This window comes from Poromitra crassiceps (assembly GCF_964638095.1).
Source record: "Poromitra crassiceps genome assembly, chromosome: 4".
Taxonomy (NCBI): Eukaryota; Metazoa; Chordata; class Actinopteri; order Beryciformes; family Melamphaidae; genus Poromitra; species Poromitra crassiceps.
Window position 1 is genome coordinate 47,849,716 of NC_139626.1, and position 22,111 is coordinate 47,871,826.

Genomic DNA, 22,111 nt, shown 5'->3' on the forward strand with positions numbered 1-22,111 from the left:
ATGGACGTTGAGACCATGTAACTCCCCCAAAATTTCTACCAACTCCAAGGTTAGATATTAAGGTCAAAGTTCAAGGTATTTGGTCCAGGATGCCCGCTGAAATAAATGAAATAAATTAATTTTGTGAAAATTTGCTGGGAGTACCAATAGAGTGGTTTCAATGGAAGTCAAGGGGTTCATCAGATGGACCAGTAGTAAATTGAGGAGTATTTTTGAAAATAGGTCTTAGGATCGTATAAAAATGATAACTATGATTGATTTTTGTCAAATACCCCAAAAAAAATACCTAGCCTTACTTTAAGACCATATACTCAAAAAATGTCGAAACGGCCCATACGCGAACGCAGGAAAAGTCCATCAGATGGACTAGCGGGGTACAAGGGTTATTAATAGCCTATTTAGAATTGGTGACAAAAGTAAACATTTTGTTTCAAACAGCATGTAGCCTACACACAAGAAGACAAGGAATGTGTTGCATAAACTGATATTAAAAACAGAGAAACTTGTGTATACTGGAACATACATGGAACAAATTAAGTTTTTCTGCATCATGATAATTATGATAGAATAATTCCGGTAGGCATGCTGCATCATATGATCTGGTGAAAGTTGTTTAGTCCTCCATACCTAAACCTAGAAGATTAGATGTAGGCTACTTATAGGCCTATAGACCCCTTATACGCCTACGTCACAATGACAACAAACAGCGTCAGATGCGCAAGACGGAGGCAGAAAGACAGACTCCGCGCAGCCCTGTCAAGTAGTTTTCCAGTCGCCTGAAAACTATTCGAGCTAGATATGTCTTCGTGTTGTGCAGTGGGATGCCAGAATCGGAAAGCTATTGTAGGAGAGTATTCGGGTCCGCCTATTCACACTTAGTTAATAAAATAATAAACGATAGAGCCAGGCTGTAACGTTATAATTCACCTAATTCTCCCCACATATCCTGTTCTACGCAACTCGAGGGAACATACACAGCCTCGCACACACGCAATAGAACACAACACAACACTGAACAGTCTGTTACACTATCTACAAAGCAAGGACTAAAGTTTTACCGAATCCCGTCAACTCATACTGCTTTTAATGCTAACCGTAAGTGTCTTTGGTTGCAAGCCGAAAGAGGAAATCGTTAAAAATGCCCGACTTTGCAGTGCTCGCTCATTTCATATCAGGTAAACTGTAGTAGTAGGCTGCAGCCACATCGCTCGGTTAGTTAACAACCAAGTAATGTTAAATAATGTCATTATTGAGTTGAACTGATTGGAACGAGGACATCATTAAAAATGCCCGACTTTGTAGTGCTCTTCATAATCAGGTAAGCTGCCTGAAACTGTAGGCTGCTCAACATCGCTCGGTTAGTTAACGGACCAAGTAACGTTACATAATGTCATTATTGAGTTGTGTGCATTATCAACATAACAATATATCTTTGCAAGTTACAGAATAATTATCTACGCTATCCCCAGTTATAAAGGAATGCACGATATGTATTGCTGGCCATAGGCTTGGCCAATTGACAGCGCCAGTGCGTATGGGTGGGTCTGTAAGACATATCCCATTAAACAACGTTAATTTCGATGCATAACATTGCTTATCACTAGGCGATAAGCTGTGGTAGTAAGCCGAGAACTGCATTTTAAAACTAAAATATAACTGTGTGTTGCAGATGGGCACAGAGCAGTCCTGACAGCGGGGTTCTCGCTGTCTGTCAATGCAAAGCTGACGGCTTTCTGCCTTCAAGTTGCGCGCGCAGCTCAATGTTGACAAGCTGTATAAGGGGTCTATAGAAATTGAAATGAAATGCTACACCACTCGTCATTACTGGGGAAAGTAGGCTATTCAAAGCAAGTAATCACGTTACTGTAACCGCCCCCCAGTCAGTCACCTGCAGCTGCTGCCCAGGCTGGGCGTGTTGTCTGTCCTCTCTCTCCTCCGCCTCTCTCTACCGGGCTCAACCTTTGGCACGGGGTTCAGCTGTGAATTAGGCTGACTGTACAATTATTGCAATAAGCCTGGTATCCTGTCCAGGCCAGTGGCCACCTCTCCAAATTCACCATGGCGCTTCAAGCAAGAGCTCTGGTCGCCTCCAAGTGGCTTGCCGAGACCTTGAAGGTGCACACAGGCAAAATACGCATCTTGGACACTTCGTGGTATTTGCCCAAACTGCGGCGCAACGCAAAAAGCGAATTCAAGAAGAGGCACATCCCGGGCGCAGCATTCTTTGACATAGACCAGTGCTGTGATAAAACCTCTCCCCTGGACCACATGCTGCCGTCCGAGAACCTTTTCTCAGATTACGCGGGTAATTTGGGCATTGACAGCGACACGCACGTCGTGGTGTACGACGCCAGCGAGTTCGGCGCGTTCTCGGCGCCCCGGGTGTGGTGGATGTTCCGGGTGTTCGGGCACGGCGCGGTCTCGCTGCTCAACGGCGGGCTGAGGAACTGGGAGCTGGAGGGTCTGCCGGTGAGTGACCGGCGCGTCAGACCCGCGCCAGCCGAGTACAAAGCCTCCCTGAACCGCTCCTGGATCAAGACCTATGAGGACATTCTGGATAACCTGGACACCAGGAGGTTCCAGGTGGTGGACGCCCGGCCTGCAGGCAGGTTCCGCGGACTGGACCCTGAGCCCAGAGATAGTGAGTAGGCCTACAGCTATACAGGCTGCAGCCCTGGCTGCATGGTCCTCATGTTATAGGGCTATTTTGATGCATTGCAACCTGCATTTATCACTGTTTCCCCCTCTTTATTTCAATTCTCATAACATTACAAAGATAATAGTGCAAGATGCAATTAATCAATAACACATTGAATTAAACTGGAAAATAAATAAACATAGGCTAATAGGCTAATTAAAGGAATAAACAATCAAATGATAACTAGACCAGGTAAATAACACAAAACAGGGGCAAAAGTAGGCCTAGTTGTAAATAGAAAATAACAGTGAAACATTAAATTGTGAGCATTAAAAAAAAATGTGAGCACAGTCTCACAGTTTTAACCTTTTTTCCTGAAGTTGTAGGCTATTTATTTTTAAACATGAAAGGGAGGTTTTACTTTCACAAATTTACATTCATGAATGTAAAACTTTGCAAGAAATATGCGATTGATTAGAAAATACTCCTTTACATTGTAGGCTACTGATCCTTATGAGAGAGAGAGGAAAAAACATATTATCCAAGATAAATCTACAAATTGCCACATGTACAGTAGTGAACAGATGGACAACAGTATGGGAGTCAGAAGGCACAACTTAAATCAATATCCTTTTTGAATTTAACCAAGAAAGACCTAACTCTTGTCATATAGTAACTGTGATGAACCAGAGGTGTAGCTAGAATATGAATGGGTCCCTCTACTTCCTGTCACCCCCATGCCACCTTCTCTCTTCTCTGTCAAACCGTGCACAACTCAATCACATACACACATTTTGTTTACAGATCAATTATAGAACACACAACCTATTTTCTGAGTTTCTGATAGCGCTTATCGGCTACTAGGCTACCATAATTTTGAGAAAACTTAATTTGTTCGCGATCCTGAATATTTCATCCAAACCCTGTGTCAAAACCAGTGTGAAATAAAAGTAGCCTATGACCTCTAAGGACACTTCAGAGGCCCTCGGTAGTCATCATCACCCCTCGGTCTGATGACCCGTGGCCTTTTCCCAGCTGGTCACGCCTGGAAAACCTCCCTGGTGAATGTGGACCAGGAGATGCCCAAACCACCTGGTGAGTGGACCAGGAGATGCCCGAACCACCTGGTGAGTGGACCAGGAAATGCCCGAACCACCTGGTGAGTGGACCAGGAGATGCCCGAACCACCTGGTGAGTGGACCAGGAGATGCCCAAACCACCTGGTGAGTGGACCAGGAGATGCCCAAACCACCTGGTGAGTGGACCAGGAGATGCCCGACCCACCTGGTGAGTGGACCAGGAGATGCCCGAACCACCTGGTGAGTGGACCAGGAGATGCCCGAACCACCTGGAGAGTGGACCAGGAGATGCCCGAACCACCTCGACTGGCTCCTTTCTACAGTATGCGAAGGAGCAGCAACTCTATTCTGATAGTGATGATTATGATTGATGATAACCTTTGCACAAGTGTTGCTGGAAGTGTAGCTCAGTAGTAAATAAATTCTGCCAGGGTTTGGGGTTTGATTCTCACCCATGCTAAATACGCAGTAGCCTACGCACTCGAGTCAGTACTGTAAGGTGCTTTGGGTGAAAATGTCCAACAAGCAGCACAATATAGATATACGCTTCAGGATCGAATAAAACCATTTAGTTCTATTGTAATATGCTTGCTCTGGGATAGGATAGGTGTGTCATTTTGCTTGTGAACCAACCTCCTTCCTTTTATCTTTCTGAGTTGAACACAGTTATTTTCATTTTATAATAATTAGCACGTGTGTTTAACAGCTACTAAAGCAACACATTTTAGTCTTTAAATAACATCTTGTCAGAAAATGAGTTACGCTCAACGTCTGCCCCATTTAGAGCTAATCCAAGATTATTGATTGTAATGATCAAGTGAGGTGTGTTTAAGACACACCGTTTAGACTTAGACCTAGTCACTGTTCAGATTAGGAGAGGAGATATGAGGCCAGACATGCTGACTTGGCAGAAGGTAGCAGGAGCGGTAATCAGTGAGGCAAACTCCTGTAGCTTTTTCCAATTCACTGCTACTGTGCTGTACCCACACTATATAGCTACTAGCACCCTTTGCATTGGGGTATCATACCGTATGAGCTTGTGTTTGTTGCTTGCATGTCACCAACATAATAACAGGATTCCTGTCAACGCCCTTTTGAAGCTAACCTTGCAAGGCAGCTTGATTTGTGCGAGATCATGAGATCAGATCACACCACAAATCCTTTGGCAGCGTCAGGTTACTCTGAAGCTGGGTCTGTGCAGTATCCTTCCCAGCATGCCTCCAGTTCAGTGGCTCTCAACCGTGTGCCAGAGTGCAGAGGTGGGGACTTGGACTTGACACTTGGACTCGAGTTGCACTTAAGTCTCACACACAGTGACTTGAGATATTGAGCCCGACCGATATATCGGTCGGCAAATATTGGCCGATCACCGATATATCTAGCCTGGCTAAACCCAGGTTCAACGTGACGTCACAGGCTATTCCTGTAGCGTAAGTAAGACTGATAGCACATAGAGGTCACGTGGAGGCTGGGTTTACCCAGGCTACGATATATATCGGTATCAGCCGTTATGTTTGCCGATATGGCAGATATTTTTGGATTTCATTCTTTAAAGTTATAAACTGCATGTTGTGTATATTTTATCCTTTTTCTTAACTCAAGTTCTATTTGTTCTATTTGTGTGTTTATATTTCTAGTTATTTATAAATATTAAATTCCCAGTGAAGTTTACAGTTTCAGTCCACTGATGTCATTTTGGGCATTCAAGTTTATTGTTAAACTGCAAAATATCATGCCTACATTACATATCTCAAGTCACGTCAAGTCATAGTTTTGTCAAGTGTTTGATATTTGAGGGATCATTGCAAAAAGTGTGTAATATATTGTGTCTATATAAAATATAAGAATATTTTCTATCTCACCTGGATTGTGCACAATACATGATGAAGCACGGCAACGGTAACCATGATGCCACACACGGATGAGGCGGCCATCGTTTTTGGGCCAATCAAATTGTACAAAAAAAGGTCAAATGTCACGTCTGTTATCATGTTATCAATGCAGATACATTATGTGAGCCCATTTGCATTGACGGTTGTTCATCTTTTCTTTGTCGGTCTTGCGGCGCCCCATATTGGTTGCCGATGATGTTGTCACCCCTCGGGGGAACCAGCTGGGAAATTAAACTCATAGGAGAAAATCGGTTACAGCGTATACTGATGATCCTGGAGGCAGATTTGGAGAGTGCAGAAAGCTGGATATGTGCATAACTGGTTATTACAATGTGCATAATAACAATCCCCTTGGCCTAACTAGGGATGGGGCCGATCCGATCCAATATCGGTATCGGGTACCGATACTGACATAATTCACGGATCGGAATCAGATTTTTTTTGTTGTTGTTGCAATTCCAGCGCGGGCCGCACAGGGGGCGCTGGCCGTAATTTGCCCATGTATAATAGTATCCTTCTTTGCCTTGTATATTTTCTTAATTTTGTCTGCTTTTTGCAAGGTATATAAAAAAAAATCTTTAATTGGCTAAATGTTTGCCTATACTGTATATTCAAGAAAAATATCGGTATCGGAATAATATCGGTATCTGCAGATATCCAAATTCAGGTATCGCAATCGGATCGGAAGTGAAAAAATGTGGATCGGTGCATCCCTAGGCCTAACATGCGGTGGAGTTTCACCAAAGCCCAATCAGTGGCGTCTGAGGTATCACATGTAAAAGAGAGAGGGATGATCAAACATATAAAAAATGAAAGCAGGTAGAAATGAACCATTGCACCTCGAATGATGGCACGGAAATCAAAACAAAAACATGCCATTGTCTTGTTCCAGTATGGCTTTGGCACGCCGAGGAGGTTTTTCCAGTGAGGCATAGGAGGATGGTCCTCCTCTATTAGATTGGGGATTTTATATAAAAAAAAAATATATAAAAAAAAAATATTTTTTATTTTTATTTTTATATTTTTCATTTTTCATATTTTTTTTTATAATAAAATATCAATCAAATGTGTTTTTTCTTATGTGCAGACGCTCATTTTTTCATTCATTATATAGCTCCATGCAGACGAGTCACTCTGGCCCTGGTCCCAGCATGGGGGAGGGGATTAAAAAAACACCCGCCCTGTGGGCTTGATTTATTTGGTAATTTATCTAATGAAAAAATAAGATTGGTTGAAAAAGACTTGCAATTCACAGAAAACAGTGAGAGTGATGTGTTTTCCAACGAATCAGATTGAGCTAGGAGGGAGCTCTCCCTTAGCCCGTGAAACCCTAATTGGTTGTTGTTTGATAGATAGATTGCTTGACATTGATTGACATTCTGTATTGTCCAATGCTGATGAATACGTCTGAAAATCGGCAACGTTGTTCCACTGCCTGGTCTGTGGTCTCTCACGCTGAATCAAGGAGGTGAAATCCACTGCTTGACCTGACAGGAAGGATTTACTGAGACAGTAGCAGCATATCATATTTCCCTCTTATTTTTATTTACTTTTTTATCAATCAGTAAGTGTTCACAAGCCAGACAGTCGTTGATATTGGATTACCACCAAAACGAGTTTCGAGTTGCGGGGAGACGAGCTGCGCGATATGGGCTTTTTGCAATGTCAGAAAACTGGAATATTTGCAACGTCTCGACTGCAGCGTTTCCCCTACAGACAGCACGGATATTCAAGTAAGTCAATTGATTTCAAGTTATCCGAACCTTCTATTAAATTCGGCGTGGAAATGGTTCACCGAGCAGCGCTATTTTTGTCGTATTGAAGTTTCATCCTGTAATTTCTTATACTAAAACCCGCGAACTTTAAATTCACACATTTTTTAACTGAATTTGGCCTGTAAATCGATAGCTGACAGCGGGCTCAATTTTAAAGCTTGAGTGGTGATCTTTATATCATATGAAAGTAGAAGAAATAAGGAATCGATTGGGATGAAGCATGTCAACCTAGGATGTCGGGAAGGGGGGGTAAATAACGCTCCAAAGTTGATAACTAAATGAGTAGTGCAGCACTGTGCACAGGAAGACACACTCTCGTTCCAGATGCAATTAAGTGTAATTTAACGCTATTTGACAACAGTTTCGGCCATAGACTTTGTCAAGTATCATACAAACAGTGCAAGACAGCCATTATAAAGACAGGTTAGCTGATTGAATGGACAACACCTGTCTTGTGAAAGCACACCTGAGTGTGAGACATCATAGGATGAATCAAAACATTGATGTCACAGGTAGGCTGTATACCATAATATATCATGAATCTATGTGAATAAATAGATTTATATAAATAGTAATCACAGCCTAATGCATAGAGATAAATCCTGAAACCTTCTCGCAACAGTTCTAGCCTAAGCCAGTGGTTTTCAAAGTGGGGTCCCCAGCAAAAAGGGGGGATAATCTATTTTCACTATAATTCCATGCCATCCATAAGTAACACAATCTAAGATAGTGTAGAAGTGAGTAACTAGGCTAATTATAACCATAACAGCACAAATAATTGACAAAAATCTCGAAATAAATATACAGTATTTACTCTGAGAAATGAAATAATGAGAAAAGGAACAATTATTGATGGTTAAAACTGAATAATGACATCACAACAGTCTAATCCTAATGCTAATTTAAAATGAGATTTGGGCGTTTTGGGCAAAAACTGCTTGTGGGTGAGAGTATCAGCAGCAGAGCACACGTCATATTTTCCCTGGGACCGCCTCAGGTGCCAGGTGCTGTTCCGTCCTGTAGTCCTCTCACTGGGTGCTAATGCAATGCTCCTCACTGGGTGGAAAGCTAAGAGGCTTGACAGCATGGGAAACATGGCAAATACACACACACACATGCGCGCGCGCGCGCACACGTGAAAAAAAAAAGCCCACATTTTTTTCGGCGGCGACCTTTGGCCAGTGAAAAGGGGCGGCGACCTTCGGTCGCCGCACTAGCTTCCTCCCCTGTTTCCAAGCTCACCAGCCACCACTGTGGTACAGTCATGCCGTGGAAAAACCATACTGCTCCACTGAGTCGACGACTTCCTCGTATGTAGACTTACTTAGCTCTGTTTACCCCGGACAAACACACAGGCAGGCGGGATCACAGGCAGAAATCACTGAAGAACACGGGCAAAGCAAGCAGACGTCAACACACAGACACACAGAAAACACACACACACACACACACACACACACACACACACACACACACACACACACACACACACACACACACCCTCTCTGAAGGGCAGTAGCAGGTAGACTATAGTGAGTTGAATTTGAATATTGCCCGCTGTTCATTGAGTGTAAACTCTTCTGATCTTTACAGATACTGGAGATAAGGTACCAGGAGTGTGTGCCTTATCAGACATGAACCACACCCCCACACACACACCTACCATACATACAGTGCATAGCATACACACTCAATAGGACACACACTCACAGATGCACACACACACCTATTGTTGGAGAAAAATATAAGTTCCATTGGCATTTCCTAATCAATAAGCTCATAGTTGCCTAATAATTGCACACGCATAATTATGCTATGAGTTACCATGACATGACATCTCACACATATACATATACATACACAGATTCACCCATGGCAGAGGACTTCTCCTTTTGCTGAGACCTTGGGCAGTGTATCGTGTCCAATAACAACTGATAACAGTTTCCCTGTCAGACTCAAGTGGACGCACACACATTTCCAAAGTTCATCCCCCTTCTCTCTGCTTTTCCTCCTTACAGTATAAAGCATGTTAAACTGTCAGTCATTGGCTGAATATTTGACTCTGTATAACGTATCAGAATGTGTACATTGAGATTCAGCCCTCTGACAATACATATTGACAGAGAATGTATGGTTTTAAATATACTTTCATAAGACATCTTTCTGGCTCTTGGTTTCATACATTTGGTTTATATAAGCTGTTTGAATCATTATAATGCGGATGAGGAATGGTGAAATTCCATTCTCTAACACCTACCATACATACAGTGCATACACACTCAATAGGACACACACGCAACAGATGCACACACACACACCTACCATACATACAGTGCATACACACTCAATAGGACACACACTCAACAGATGTACACACACACACACACCTACCATACATACAGTGCATACACACTCAATAGGACACACACTCAACAGATGCACACACACACACCTACCATACATACAGTGCATACACACTCAATAGGACACACACTCAACAGATGCACACACACACACCTACCATACATACAGTGCATACACACTCAATAGGACACACACTCAACAGATGCACACACACACACACACCTACCATACATACAGTGCATACACACTCAATAGGACACACACTCAACAGATGCACACACACAGTAAAAAGCTTTGATGCGGGTCTTACGTGACATCTGTGCCCATCCATGGGTGAAACCTCATTTGTGAGTGCAACCTGTGCAGTGAACTTTGACCTCAAGCAAGAGACCTTGTTGTAACAAATGTACTGTACAATAGGTTACCTGAAGTGCTGTAAAATGATTCTAGAGATGGGACATTGAAATTCAATATATATACTGTATGCACCGTATACAATATACACATTGCACAGTATATATTCTCAAGTAAAACAGCTGCAAGTTGTCAGTTGTTTTACTAACACAGTCAGAGTTTGTTGTCATTGAGCTTTTATTTGTTACATGGTTGTATCGAATCACGAACCCCTATTATTGTGTTGAATAATCTTATGAGATAAACATATAGTCCCATCCCTAATAAACTATCCATATCCTCTTGACACAACAGCTCACTCTGTCTCTCTCTCTCCCCCCCGGCTGACAGACACGGAGCCCGGACACATCCCCAGCTCCATCAGCATGCCCTTCCACTCCTTCCTGTCTCCGTCGGGTCACTTCCTGCCCCAGGAGGGCCTGCGGGCGCTGTTTTCCCGGGCTGGGGTGGACCTCAGCCGCCCCATCTGCGTCTCGTGCGGCTCGGCCGTGACGGCGTGCCACGTGGCGCTGGCGGCCCACGAGTGCGGGCACGCGGGGGTGTCGGTGTACGACGGCGGCTGGTCGGAGTGGTTCACCCGCGCCGTGCCCGAGCACGTCATATCTGAAGGACGGGGGAAACACTTGTGATTGGCCGAGGACATCGGGACGGACTTATTCGTTAGGAGGAGGATCAACGTGGGTTTGGATGACAAGAAAAGAAGTGTGAGAAGAAGTGCGTCTCCTCCACCACTAAATTAAAAAAAAAACATTTTTTATTCCAAAGAGAAGAACCAACAATATGTGAACGTTAAAGGAACACTTGGCTGCTTTTCAACCATAGCTCTATCTATCCGAAACCGGGATATATTGTGGGGGAAAAAAAAGTTCTCTCTGTCTCTGGGGCACGGCTTCAGGATCTCTACATATTAAAACCTACAGGAGGTAGTAGAGAAGGTCCCGGAGATGAGCTCTCGGTGCAGGAAACATGGAGTAAAGAGAAACATTGTTCATCTGCTACTACCTACATTGCTAAAGCTGGTTGAAAAGCAGCAAAATGCTTTCATTTAAATTCATTTTGAAGCCTTAAAAGGTTTGTTTACATCTGTGATGTTTATATCACAATAAAACAACTGCATTTTGAATGCTGATCAGAGTTGAGAAAGTTGCCCAGAGCTGATTTTTCATGCAGTCAGATTCTTTGTCTACCATAATTAAGTGAATATCTTTATTGGGGCTTTAGCTTTATCGAAGAGGCACAAAACTGATCTGAGAGCAGAGTCCAGTTTAGCCGACTGTGCGCTTTGAGGCTGAATGTTGGACTTTGGACCTTGGAGCTGAGATGATTAGACAGTTACACACAAGGTTTTCCCTCCATCCTGAGATAGCCACTATTTGAAGGAAGAGTGACACCTCCTCCTCCTTATGAAATGATTGATGGCACAAAACAACAGCAAACTATATTAGCGTTTAAAAGACATTTGGTAGAGCTGATCAATTTTCTAACTTAAAGGATGGGTTTTCCGTGGGGAATATGAATATATATTAAATCTCACGCCCCTAAGGTTTTCGAATCCGTTGAAATTTTTGAAATTGGAGGTTTACTCACAGAGATATCAACCGAAATCCACTCTGTGTGTGGGGGGGGGTGGTGGGGGGGAGGTGCGGGTGCGGGGACTCGAAATACTACATTTCCCACAATGCACTGGGCTCGCGTGGCCTTCGTTTTTATGCCCACCCCTCAGGCATTTGGCTGATATCAAACTCCAGTAGGTGGCGGTAATGCACATATATGTTTGCCAACCGCCATAAAACTCAAAGAAGAAGAAGAAGAAGGCTTCGACAATAATATATGGAGAGAAGAAGAAATAAATCGAAAATAAATCGAAAATAAATTGCCTCCAAATTGCACCACATTTAAACTGAAGTATATATGTCGGGAGATGTCTTCATAAAAAAAAATTCATGCATTTTAAGGCATTTTCGTAGGAGTTACGCGCATCTGATGTTGTAACTATTTTCTGTAAAAATGTGTAAAAACGGGTACATTGCTCAGCGTTGATTTCGTTACTTCAACCCACCTACTACTAGATGTAAAATTTGACGAGCTTTCCAATGCCGCCAGTCCCGTGTCGATTAGTGCTTCCGTTCCCGAGATAATGGTCTCTTTGCAAGGAACTATGGGAAGCTAATATTAGCTACAGCAGGCTAGGCGGTTGGAAAGATGGCTGCCTTTTGGTTTTTGTCAAGGCCTCTGAAGGGGCGTGGAGGACCTCTAGAGGCGGGACCATGGCCAACAACAGTTGTAGTTCATAGGTGCACGACTTCCGCAAGGCGGACTTAGGCCAGATGACGCGAAACGCGTCGGCTGGCCCAAAAAATATGTGAGAGATGCTTGATATCTCTGGGAGTGAAGCTCCAATTTCAAGAATTTCAACGGATTCGAAAACCTTAGGGGCGTGAGATTTAATATATATTCATATTCCCCACGGAAAACCCATCCTTTAATCTTACATTTAGAAATGTTGAATGATGAATTTCAGGTACAGATTATATATATATATATATATATATATATATATATATATATACACACATATGATTTTCAAATTTATGCTTCATTTGTAGAGCCCCCCCCCCCCCCCCGTGCTAAATAAAATGGCTCAGATTACTTTTTGTGCTGACATGATGTTTGGATTCTTGTCATTTATGTGATAAATTATTATTTTTATTAAAATCAAGTTCCCTTAGCTTTTCATTCAGATGTTTTTTTATTTTGTTAGTGGAAATAAAATTACATATAAAAAGTGAAAATCCTGCATCTTGTGCAATTAACATACGCTGTGTGTGTGTGTGTGTGGGGGGGGGGGGGGCTGGGGCTAATCCTGCTTGATGTAAATAAGATTGTCTTACTGTTGACTGCAACATTTATTGCATTTGAAAAGAATGATTACAACACACTTGGTAGCACAAGGCATATTTCTGTCAGCAGGTTCTTGAAGTGCAACAAAAAGTGAATTAAGTGAAGTAAATTAAGTTCTAAATTCATTCAGGAAGACTATAATCTGCACTTTACACTTCCTCAGTTCACTTCTTATTTCTCCACCCCTTCAAATCTGCTCACATGCTCAAAATAACCTGTCAACTTCCGGGCTTCAATTGAATAATCAGCTGTTTGCCGTTCCAATAGCATAGCCTCACATCACCTCTCACCCCACACACCTCCATTGTAAGCCTATCACATTGCTTTTCACCCCTCATCGTAAGCCTATCACATGGCTGTTCTATTAAATTATGCTTGTTTCTATCCATTCAGCCTCCCAACCTTGCTGCTGACAGTCTCGCACCCTCCACCTCCCCTTCTCCACACAGTTTTCGCAAACCCATCAGATTCTTCAGTCTGAAGAGTCTCATCAGTCTCAGAAGGAGAGGCATCACCACCACCATTATCTAGACTCTACTATCTGGCTGCTGCTCATGGCTGATGCAGCTCTATCTCAATATCTCCCTGTGATGTCTAAGCGCCAAAGACTAACAATACGGCTAATTCCCATCATATTTTCTGTAATTCAATATTCATTCACTATTGTAATAAATATTATTTTATTCATTCTCTGGTATCTAGTCTCTCCTGATTGAACTTACTTTTATGGTAAGCCCTAAAGTAATGGATTACTTTCAAAAGTAACAGATTACTTTCAAAATTAACATTACCCATCACTGGCTCCATGCTCAGTGCAAAAGGGGAAGAACATGCACAAAAAGGGGAATACATGGGGAAGTGAAAACATGTATTTTTTGTCTCCAGGCTTATAAAAACCCAAGCTCAGTGACAGCCATTGTTTGTTTCCCTGCATTCTCTAAAGGTTTTTCCCACATCAGAGCACACACACTGTCTCTGTTGGGGAATTTGGGCAGAAAGAACCCAACAAGAAGCTGGCTGGAGTATTTTCCCTCCACTGTACAAGCCCAAGGGAGTACTGTAGAGCAGGCTAATGGTCATGCCACGCCCCCACTACTGGGTGGTGTATGTGTGCATTGGTGTGTGTGTGTGTGTCTCTGTGTGTGTTTTGATCTGATAAAGAAATTAGTTGTGTTATCTCCCTGCACATGAGGACCACCCGGACCACCGACAGGCTGCTAGTGCATGATAAAGACATAGGAGGCCATCATCACTTAACGCACATGCACGCTCGCGGCCACACACACAGCCTGCCTTACAAACGCTCTCACCGACAGTGACACTGATGTGTGAAATGCTAATGAAAATATTTAAATCCACACATCTCTCATCATATAATAGAATAAATAAACGTGCCAAGTTACTTGTAGACCACAATAACAGGCGGACTGAGAAAATTTCACGTTTTGTGTACTGTGATATACTGTAGGAATTTCTTTGTATAAAAGCTTAGAGACTAATATGACTTCATCAGAGGGGTCAGAGTTCAGGGGCAGGTAGGAGTTTCTTCCTTATATTTGATGAACAGACTGCTGCAGGGATCAAACCTGTGTCATTTTGGTAGACTGTCCACCCTGCTCCCACCCATTAGGCCTACATAAGCCAAAATGCATGAACTTTAAAATAAATAATTTCAAATAAATAAATAAATTGTCACTCAATATTATCTGCACTTGTAAGTGTTATGAAAACATCCCAAATGCCTCGATAGCTGCAGCATGAAAGTTCTACAGGTCATAGTGGTTGAAAATGAAAAATATTCAGATAGTATAAAGACAGTTAAAGTATGCACCAGGCCATTCATTACTGACAACAGTGTGCGAAGTAGAAAGATGTACAGATAGTCTACCAGTGTTAGCATACTGGTCTGGCAGACATGATCTGTACATCTTTCTAACCCAATTTTTTTTATTTTCTTAAAATGTCAACAAATTAACAGAAATATACAAAAACATACTGTACAAAAAAATTATTAAAAACTAATTTAAAATATAAAAATATATGAAAAATATATAAATATATATAAAAATATTTTGTGTGAACATCCATTATGTCACATCCTGTCGAGCTCTGTCCAATTAGGTCGCTCTGTCCCGAGTGATCGACCAATGGAAGAAAACATCAGGGTGACACTGGACACACACAAACCTTTGGGCTTCTGTATCGTCTATATGCAGCATCGACGGCAGCGCCATTGCTCCTGCATCACATCGCTAGCTTGTCTGGGAAGCTAAACATTGTTTTGCTGTGGTATAGACACAGTCCTTGGATGGGAGACCACCTGGTGGAAGTGGTGTTGGAGGACCAGTAGGAGGTGCTCTTTCCTCTTGTTACATGAATAATATCCCCATCCCCAATGCCATAGTGGAGAGACAGGGACTGTGTCCTGTGAGTGAGCACCGTCCGGATGAGAGGTTAAACCAAGGTTCCCACGGGCACTCATTGCCTTGGTAAAGTTCTTAAACTGGCCTTTCTTCCATCATGGCCACCTAATCATCCCTTGATATCCAGTGGTTCTCAACCTTTTTGTCCATCACCTTTGATGTCTTCCTTGACTGAGCTCACTGTTTTTTACCCACTGAGCAGATCGTTAGTGACACTCTCACTGGCATGTATCCACCAGAGGGCACTATCGGCCCACAAAGGGTGTCAGAGAAATTCCCTCTTCTAGTATGTGAGCTGGCAGCGGTCTGAGAGCTGAACTCATCCCTGGCCCACAGAAGTTCAAGGGCAGAGGGGTGAGGGAAGGCAGAGCGCAGCCGGACGTGTTGGAGGGAGGAGGAAACAGGAAGGCTTTGGGTGTGGTTTCAGACGGGTCGTCGACATCCTCCAGGCTCTCCTGACTGACCTGCTCCCCCCAGCTGCCCGTGCCTGAATCTTGGCTCTGGAGCTCCGGCCTCTTGGCCTGGGGCTGCTCCACTCGCTCATAGTCTGAAGAAACCTGAATGGACCCTTTGCTGGAAATGCCACCAAACACCTGGTGTAAATCTGTGTCTTTTCCCTTCTCTCCCTCGTTCTTCTCTTCCCTTCTTCCTTGCAGCTCCTCACCTTCACCACCGATGCTGTCTACTTCCTCCAGGCTCTCCTCCTGACTGACCTGCTTCCCCCAGCTGCCCATGCCTGAATCTGAGCTCTGGAGCTCCAGCCTCTCGGCCTGGGGCTGCTCCACTCGCTCATAGTCTGAACAAACCTGAATGGACCCTCTGCTGTTAATGCCACCAAACAATTTGTGTAACTCTGTGTCTTTTCCCTTCTCTCTCTCCATCTCCTCTTTCCTTCCTCCTTGCAGTCCCTCACCTTCACCAGCGATCATATTGATACTATCCACTTCCTCCACACTGTCCTGACTGACCTGCTCCTCTTCCCGACTGCCGATGCCTGAATCTGGGCTCTGGAGCCTGCAGCGCTGGGCCTGGAGCTTCTCCACCCTCTCATAGTCTGGACATACCTGCATAGCCTTGCTATTCTCACTACCTTTGAACAACAATGGCAGCATCTCCATGTTTCTCCCCTGCTCTTCCTCACTGCCTTTCTCTCCGTTGGCCTCTTCCCTCTGGACGGCAGCGGGCCCGTAAGGTGAGTCAGCGCCGCATGGCTCCAAATTTCCCTCAGTGAGAGAGGAGAGAGGGGGAGGACATAGCTTGGAATAACTGGGGTTGGAGTAACTGGAATTCCTGGAAGTCGACTGGTCGCTGCTGTCCCATATCTTGCCCAGTAGCAGTGCAGCGTCTGTCCCCCAGGGTGTGATGCTGTCCAAAGTGTTGGTGACCTCGACCGAGACGATGTCCACCGGCTTTAAGAAAGACTGGAAAGATTCGCTGGTAAACTGAGGTTTCAGCCAAGTCTGGAGGAGAGAGAGCAGAGGAGAGGAGCGGTTGAGAAGGTGAAAAATAAAGAACTATATGGACTGTCATGGGGAGGCCTGCATGACCTCTAGCCTACATGCTAAATATTACCTGATTTAACTGTTCATGTCTGTTATACAGATTTAGTCATGGCATCAATGTTGATTGAGGATGACTGTTTGTTTCCCTGCTGCACCTGGCAGTCTCCTCGTTGGGGCCAGGTGTGTTGAATGGAGAGGATTCAAACTTAGACATATAAATCTATTGAGTGTATTAGGATGATCGGGAAATTGCAATATGGGATTGGATCGAGTGATCCAGTGATGCCAATGTACCAATGATTGTTGATTGAACCCCTTGATCTGTTTGACCAGTTACTTGATGCTGATTGTCTGCTCTGTGTTGGGGGAGTATTTAGCTAGCTCTCAACCTTGTGTGGGTGCTCACTCTGTTCACCCTAAATGTGAGACCAGGACTGCTGGCCTGTTTCACTAGGAACCCAAGTTATCCATGGGATTAGCCTAGGTGTAGGATTTCAGTTTAGTTAAAGTAAAGTAAAGTAAAGTCACAACGATTGTCACACACCTGAGTGTGCGAAATTTGTTCTCTGCATTTGACCCATCCCCTGGGGGAGCGGTGAGCAGCAGCAGTGCCGCGCTCAGGAATCATTTGGTGATCTAACCCCCCAATTCCAACCCTTTGATGCTGAGTGCCAAGCAGGGAGGCAATGGGTCCCATTTTTATAGTCTTTGGTATGACTCGGCCGGGGATCGAACTCACAACCTCCCAGTCTCAGGGCGGACACTCAAACCACAAGGCCACTGAGCTGGTTATAGTTCTCACATATCGCCCGGGTCAGGCTCAGGGGAAGCAACCCTGAGATGACCCAGAGTTCATGTCTGAAATGGGCTATAGAGAAAGATGAGTGCAGCATTCACATCAAAATAGGTGACAAACATTGAGTAAAAAGTAAAGTTTCTACAGCTTACCTGGAAATCTACGTGATGAAGGAAGGACTTTGCCGGGTCTGGCAGTGGAGGACCTCTGATCTTCTTCACCACGTAAACCCTGAGACAGAGAGAGACAATCTGAGAGCAAAGCTGACGGAAGGAATTGTACTAGACTTCAACAAACAAGAGAGGCAGGAGTGAGAAAAATTGAACACATTTTTACATCACAAGAAAAACAAATATCTTTGAGAGCTGCTTATTGGTTGCGTCTCCTGCTGCTTACCAGGTGCTTTTCTTGGTCCTGAAGAACATGACAGCCACGAACAAGGCCAGCACTGCGCCTATGATGGTTCCCACCAGAGTGTCCAACTGCAGGACATCAGGACCAGCTGACAACCACACAGAGCAGAGCATGACACATTGACCACAAGGGAAGCATATTAATTTCAGTTTTAAGACCAAACCGGGGTTGTGTCTGAATGGTTTTAACGTCAAAATATGTCTCCTCTGTCTCCATCTTTTTCAACTCGTGTCTCTGAGTTTCCTTTTGGTATAATACAATATAAAGCCTCACAGACCAGATGACAGAGTGGTGCTGTGTGTGTCACATTGCAGGCTTTGTTTTTATGCCTTTTGCTGCCATTTGTAGCCACCAACGTGTGAAGTTTCCTCCTGGAGCATTAAGCTTACTGGAATTGGTTACACCCAGTGTGTGATAAGATCATTTGAGTCTGTTCGTGTGTTCATCCACCATTAATACAGACATGAAACAAAACCCAGAATGCTCAGCAGGACTGTGGGACAAAGTTTAACCCATGAACCTGACCTGGAAGTCATGGCATTGGCTGGATTAACCTGACTGTATTTTAATATCTATACCTACAGGAGTTGGCCATGTTCGCATTTGGCAATCTACAAAACTGTAGAAATCTGTTACCTGTCGGTGGTGGCTTAGTAGTCCCAATGAGCGTTACCCACGATGCAGTGGGGCCCCAGTCACTCCAGATTGAACAATCTCCGTCAAACCGGACTCGAACCCGCGCCTCGTACCTCTCCCCTTGTTCCAGTGAGTCTGGGTCCAGCTCCGTCTTACAGGCCACAATCTTATTACACTCTTTGTTCCGCACAGAGGCATCCTGGGATGGCTCCTATGGAGGTATAGGAATTAAAAAATATTTGGACGTTTACAACATCTTTCTATCTGTTTCTGCCTCACAATCCCACCCAAATGCTCTCTCTCTAGCACTAACCTCACTCTCGCCGGCAAACATCATGACTGTTTTTTGTTTGTTTCATACATAATCTCGACTTGTTGAGGTGACACAGAAAGAGACAAAATTTTCTTACAACCACAAGTTAAGGATCACCCAGACAGCTCATTTTAAATGACTCATGTTCACTCCCAAACTCAAGACACTCACAACTCTTTCCCTCTCTCTTTCCCTCTCTCTCTCCCCCTCTGTCACACACACACACACACACACACACACACACACACACACACACACACACACACACACACACACACACACACACACACACACACACACACACACACACACACACACACACACACACACACACACACACACACACACACACACACACACACACACACACACACACACCCTCCATGACTGAGCCTCTTGTTTCCACTGGAGTTGCCAGTTGAACAGAGATAATCTTGCATGGCTCTCCACTTCAGGGGACGAGAGGGAGACAGTGGTGAAGTTGACAGATGGCTTTCTAGGAGGATTCAGCTTTACTGAAATATCACACACACACACACACACACACACACACACACACACACACACACACACACACACACACACATGATTTTAAGTCTTTAAATATAGTTCACAGACTCGGCCTGAGATTAAGTAGTAAGGAGTAACATGTAATATAATATGCACAGTAGGTTGTGTATTATCCATCATACTCACTGTGGCAAACTGGCTCGAAGTTGAAGTCGATCAAGCTTTTCTTCAGAGGCACACAGTTCACATTAATGGAATATACATGGAAGCTCAGAAAGACCTGAGAAAAATGTAAGTATAGACAAGCATGAGAAAACCATTTGTAAAAGACATATGAGACAACTTTTAGACAATTTTCCTCAGTATGATGGCAGGCAACAAGATCTAGATTTCTGTGGGAAATAGACGTTATCTCAATTTTGACCTTTGAACTTTTTACTATTGTTTGTTGAGTTTTAAATGTGGTTATATATTTGTCATCACTGTAAGATCTTTTGGATGAGAGTGCCAGCCAATTGCTTAAATGTATATGAGGGTTTTCTTTCTCAAATGGAATATTCACTGTTTGAAAAACATCGCACATACTCAATAGCTGTGACCACATGGTAAATGGTAAATGGCCTGCATTTATATAGCGCTTTTATCCAAAGCGTTTTACAATCAGTAGGTACATTCACCTATTCATGCACCGATGGCGGCAGGCTACCACGCAGGGTGCTGGCACACCATCAGGAGCAATTTGGGGTTCAGTATCTTGCCCAAGGACGCTTCGACATGCAGACTGGACGAGGCGGGAATCGAACCACCGACCTCTTTTATCCAAAGCGATTAGTGGACGACCCGCTCTACCTCCTGAGCTACAGCCGCCCCACATATTATGCAAATTCCCAAAATGCAAGATGGCAGGGGCGGCCCACCCTACTCTGCATTTCAAGACCACAACACCCTTACTGACCACAACGTCTTGACTGACCACAACACCCTTACTGACCACAATGCCCTGACTGACCACAACGCCCTGACTGACCACAAGACCCTTATTGACCATAACACCCTGACTTACCACAACACCCTGACTGACCACAGCGCCCTGACTGACCACAACACCCTTACTGACCACAATGCCCTGACTGACCCCAACGCCCTGACTGACCACAAGACCCTTATTGACCATAACACCCTGACTTACCACAACACCCTGACTGACCACAACGCCCTGACTGACCACAACGCCCTGACTGACCACAACGCCCTGACTGACCACAACGCCCTGACTGACCCCAACGCCCTGACTGACCACAAGACCCTTATTGACCATAACACCCTGACTTACCACAACACCCTGACTGACCAGAATGCCCTGACTGACCACAATGCCCTTACTGACCACAATGCCCTGACTGACCACAATGCCCTGACTGACCACAACGCCCTGACTGACCACAACACCCTTACTGACCACAACACCCTTACTGACCACAACGCCCTGACTGACCACAACACCCTGACTGACCACAACGCCCTGACTGTCCACAACGCCCTGACTGACCACAACACCCTTACTGACCACAATGCGCTGACTGACCACCATGCCCTGACTGACCACAACGCCCTTACTGATCACAACACCCTTACTGACCACAACGTCCAGACTGACCACAAGACCCTGACTGACCACAACACCCTTACTGACCACAACGCCCTTAGTGCACATATTGCACATATCAACTCTGATTAAAGTCCCTGGAAACCAAAATACACAAAAACGTTCTAACTATGTTATTTAGGGTCTTATGTTAGTAATTGTGTGGCTCAGAAATGATTATACAGTACATTACTTTCAACCCAAAGCCTTAAAATCGACACTTTTCTACAAGATTCTACAAGATACTTCCTCATTGAAGAGAGCAGTGCGCGGTGCTAAAATGCAGGAGCTTATGACGTCATAAGCTCTATATAACCTTTGTACACGCGCGCAACCCGCCCTTCTCCTTTTGTCCGTTCTTTGCCCCACAGCGCTTGCTCAGTGTCTGTCTGTCTCCCTCCCACTCTGTGTGCTGTGTTCGTTCGTTCTCTCTCTCTCTCTCTCTCTCTCTCTCTGGACTAGTGAGAGAGAGAGAGAGAGAGAGAGAGAGAGAGAGAGAGAACGAACGAACACAGCACACAGAGTGGGAGGGAGACAGAAGCGCTGTGCACTCGAAGTGGCAGAGCAGAGATCTCTTCCTCTCAGTACGCTATGCGCGCCACGCGGAGCAACACACGCACACACACACACACACACACACACACACACACACACACGCACATCTCTCTTTCCTTCTTTCTCTCTCTCTCCTTCTCTCCCTCTCTCTCCGAGAGAGAGAGAGAGAAATTTCCCTGCTGCAGACGGGACACGCCCACACAGTCCGCGGGAGAAAATACACTCTAAAAACTAATTGATTCTCATGACTTTTG

General features: G+C 44.3%; 1 protein-coding gene across 1 annotated transcript; it reads left to right on the forward strand.

Moving 5' to 3' along the window:
- Positions 1–2,058: 2,058 nt before the first annotated feature.
- On the forward strand, positions 2,059–10,791 carry LOC310774469 (3-mercaptopyruvate sulfurtransferase-like; the record flags this gene model as incomplete). The annotated part of the gene is made up of 2 exons (XM_083634544.1): positions 2,059–2,641; positions 10,493–10,791. The coding sequence occupies 2 exons, from the start codon at positions 2,059–2,061 to the stop codon at positions 10,789–10,791; spliced, it is 882 nt and encodes a 293-aa protein (XP_083490670.1).
- Positions 10,792–22,111: the final 11,320 nt, after the last annotated feature.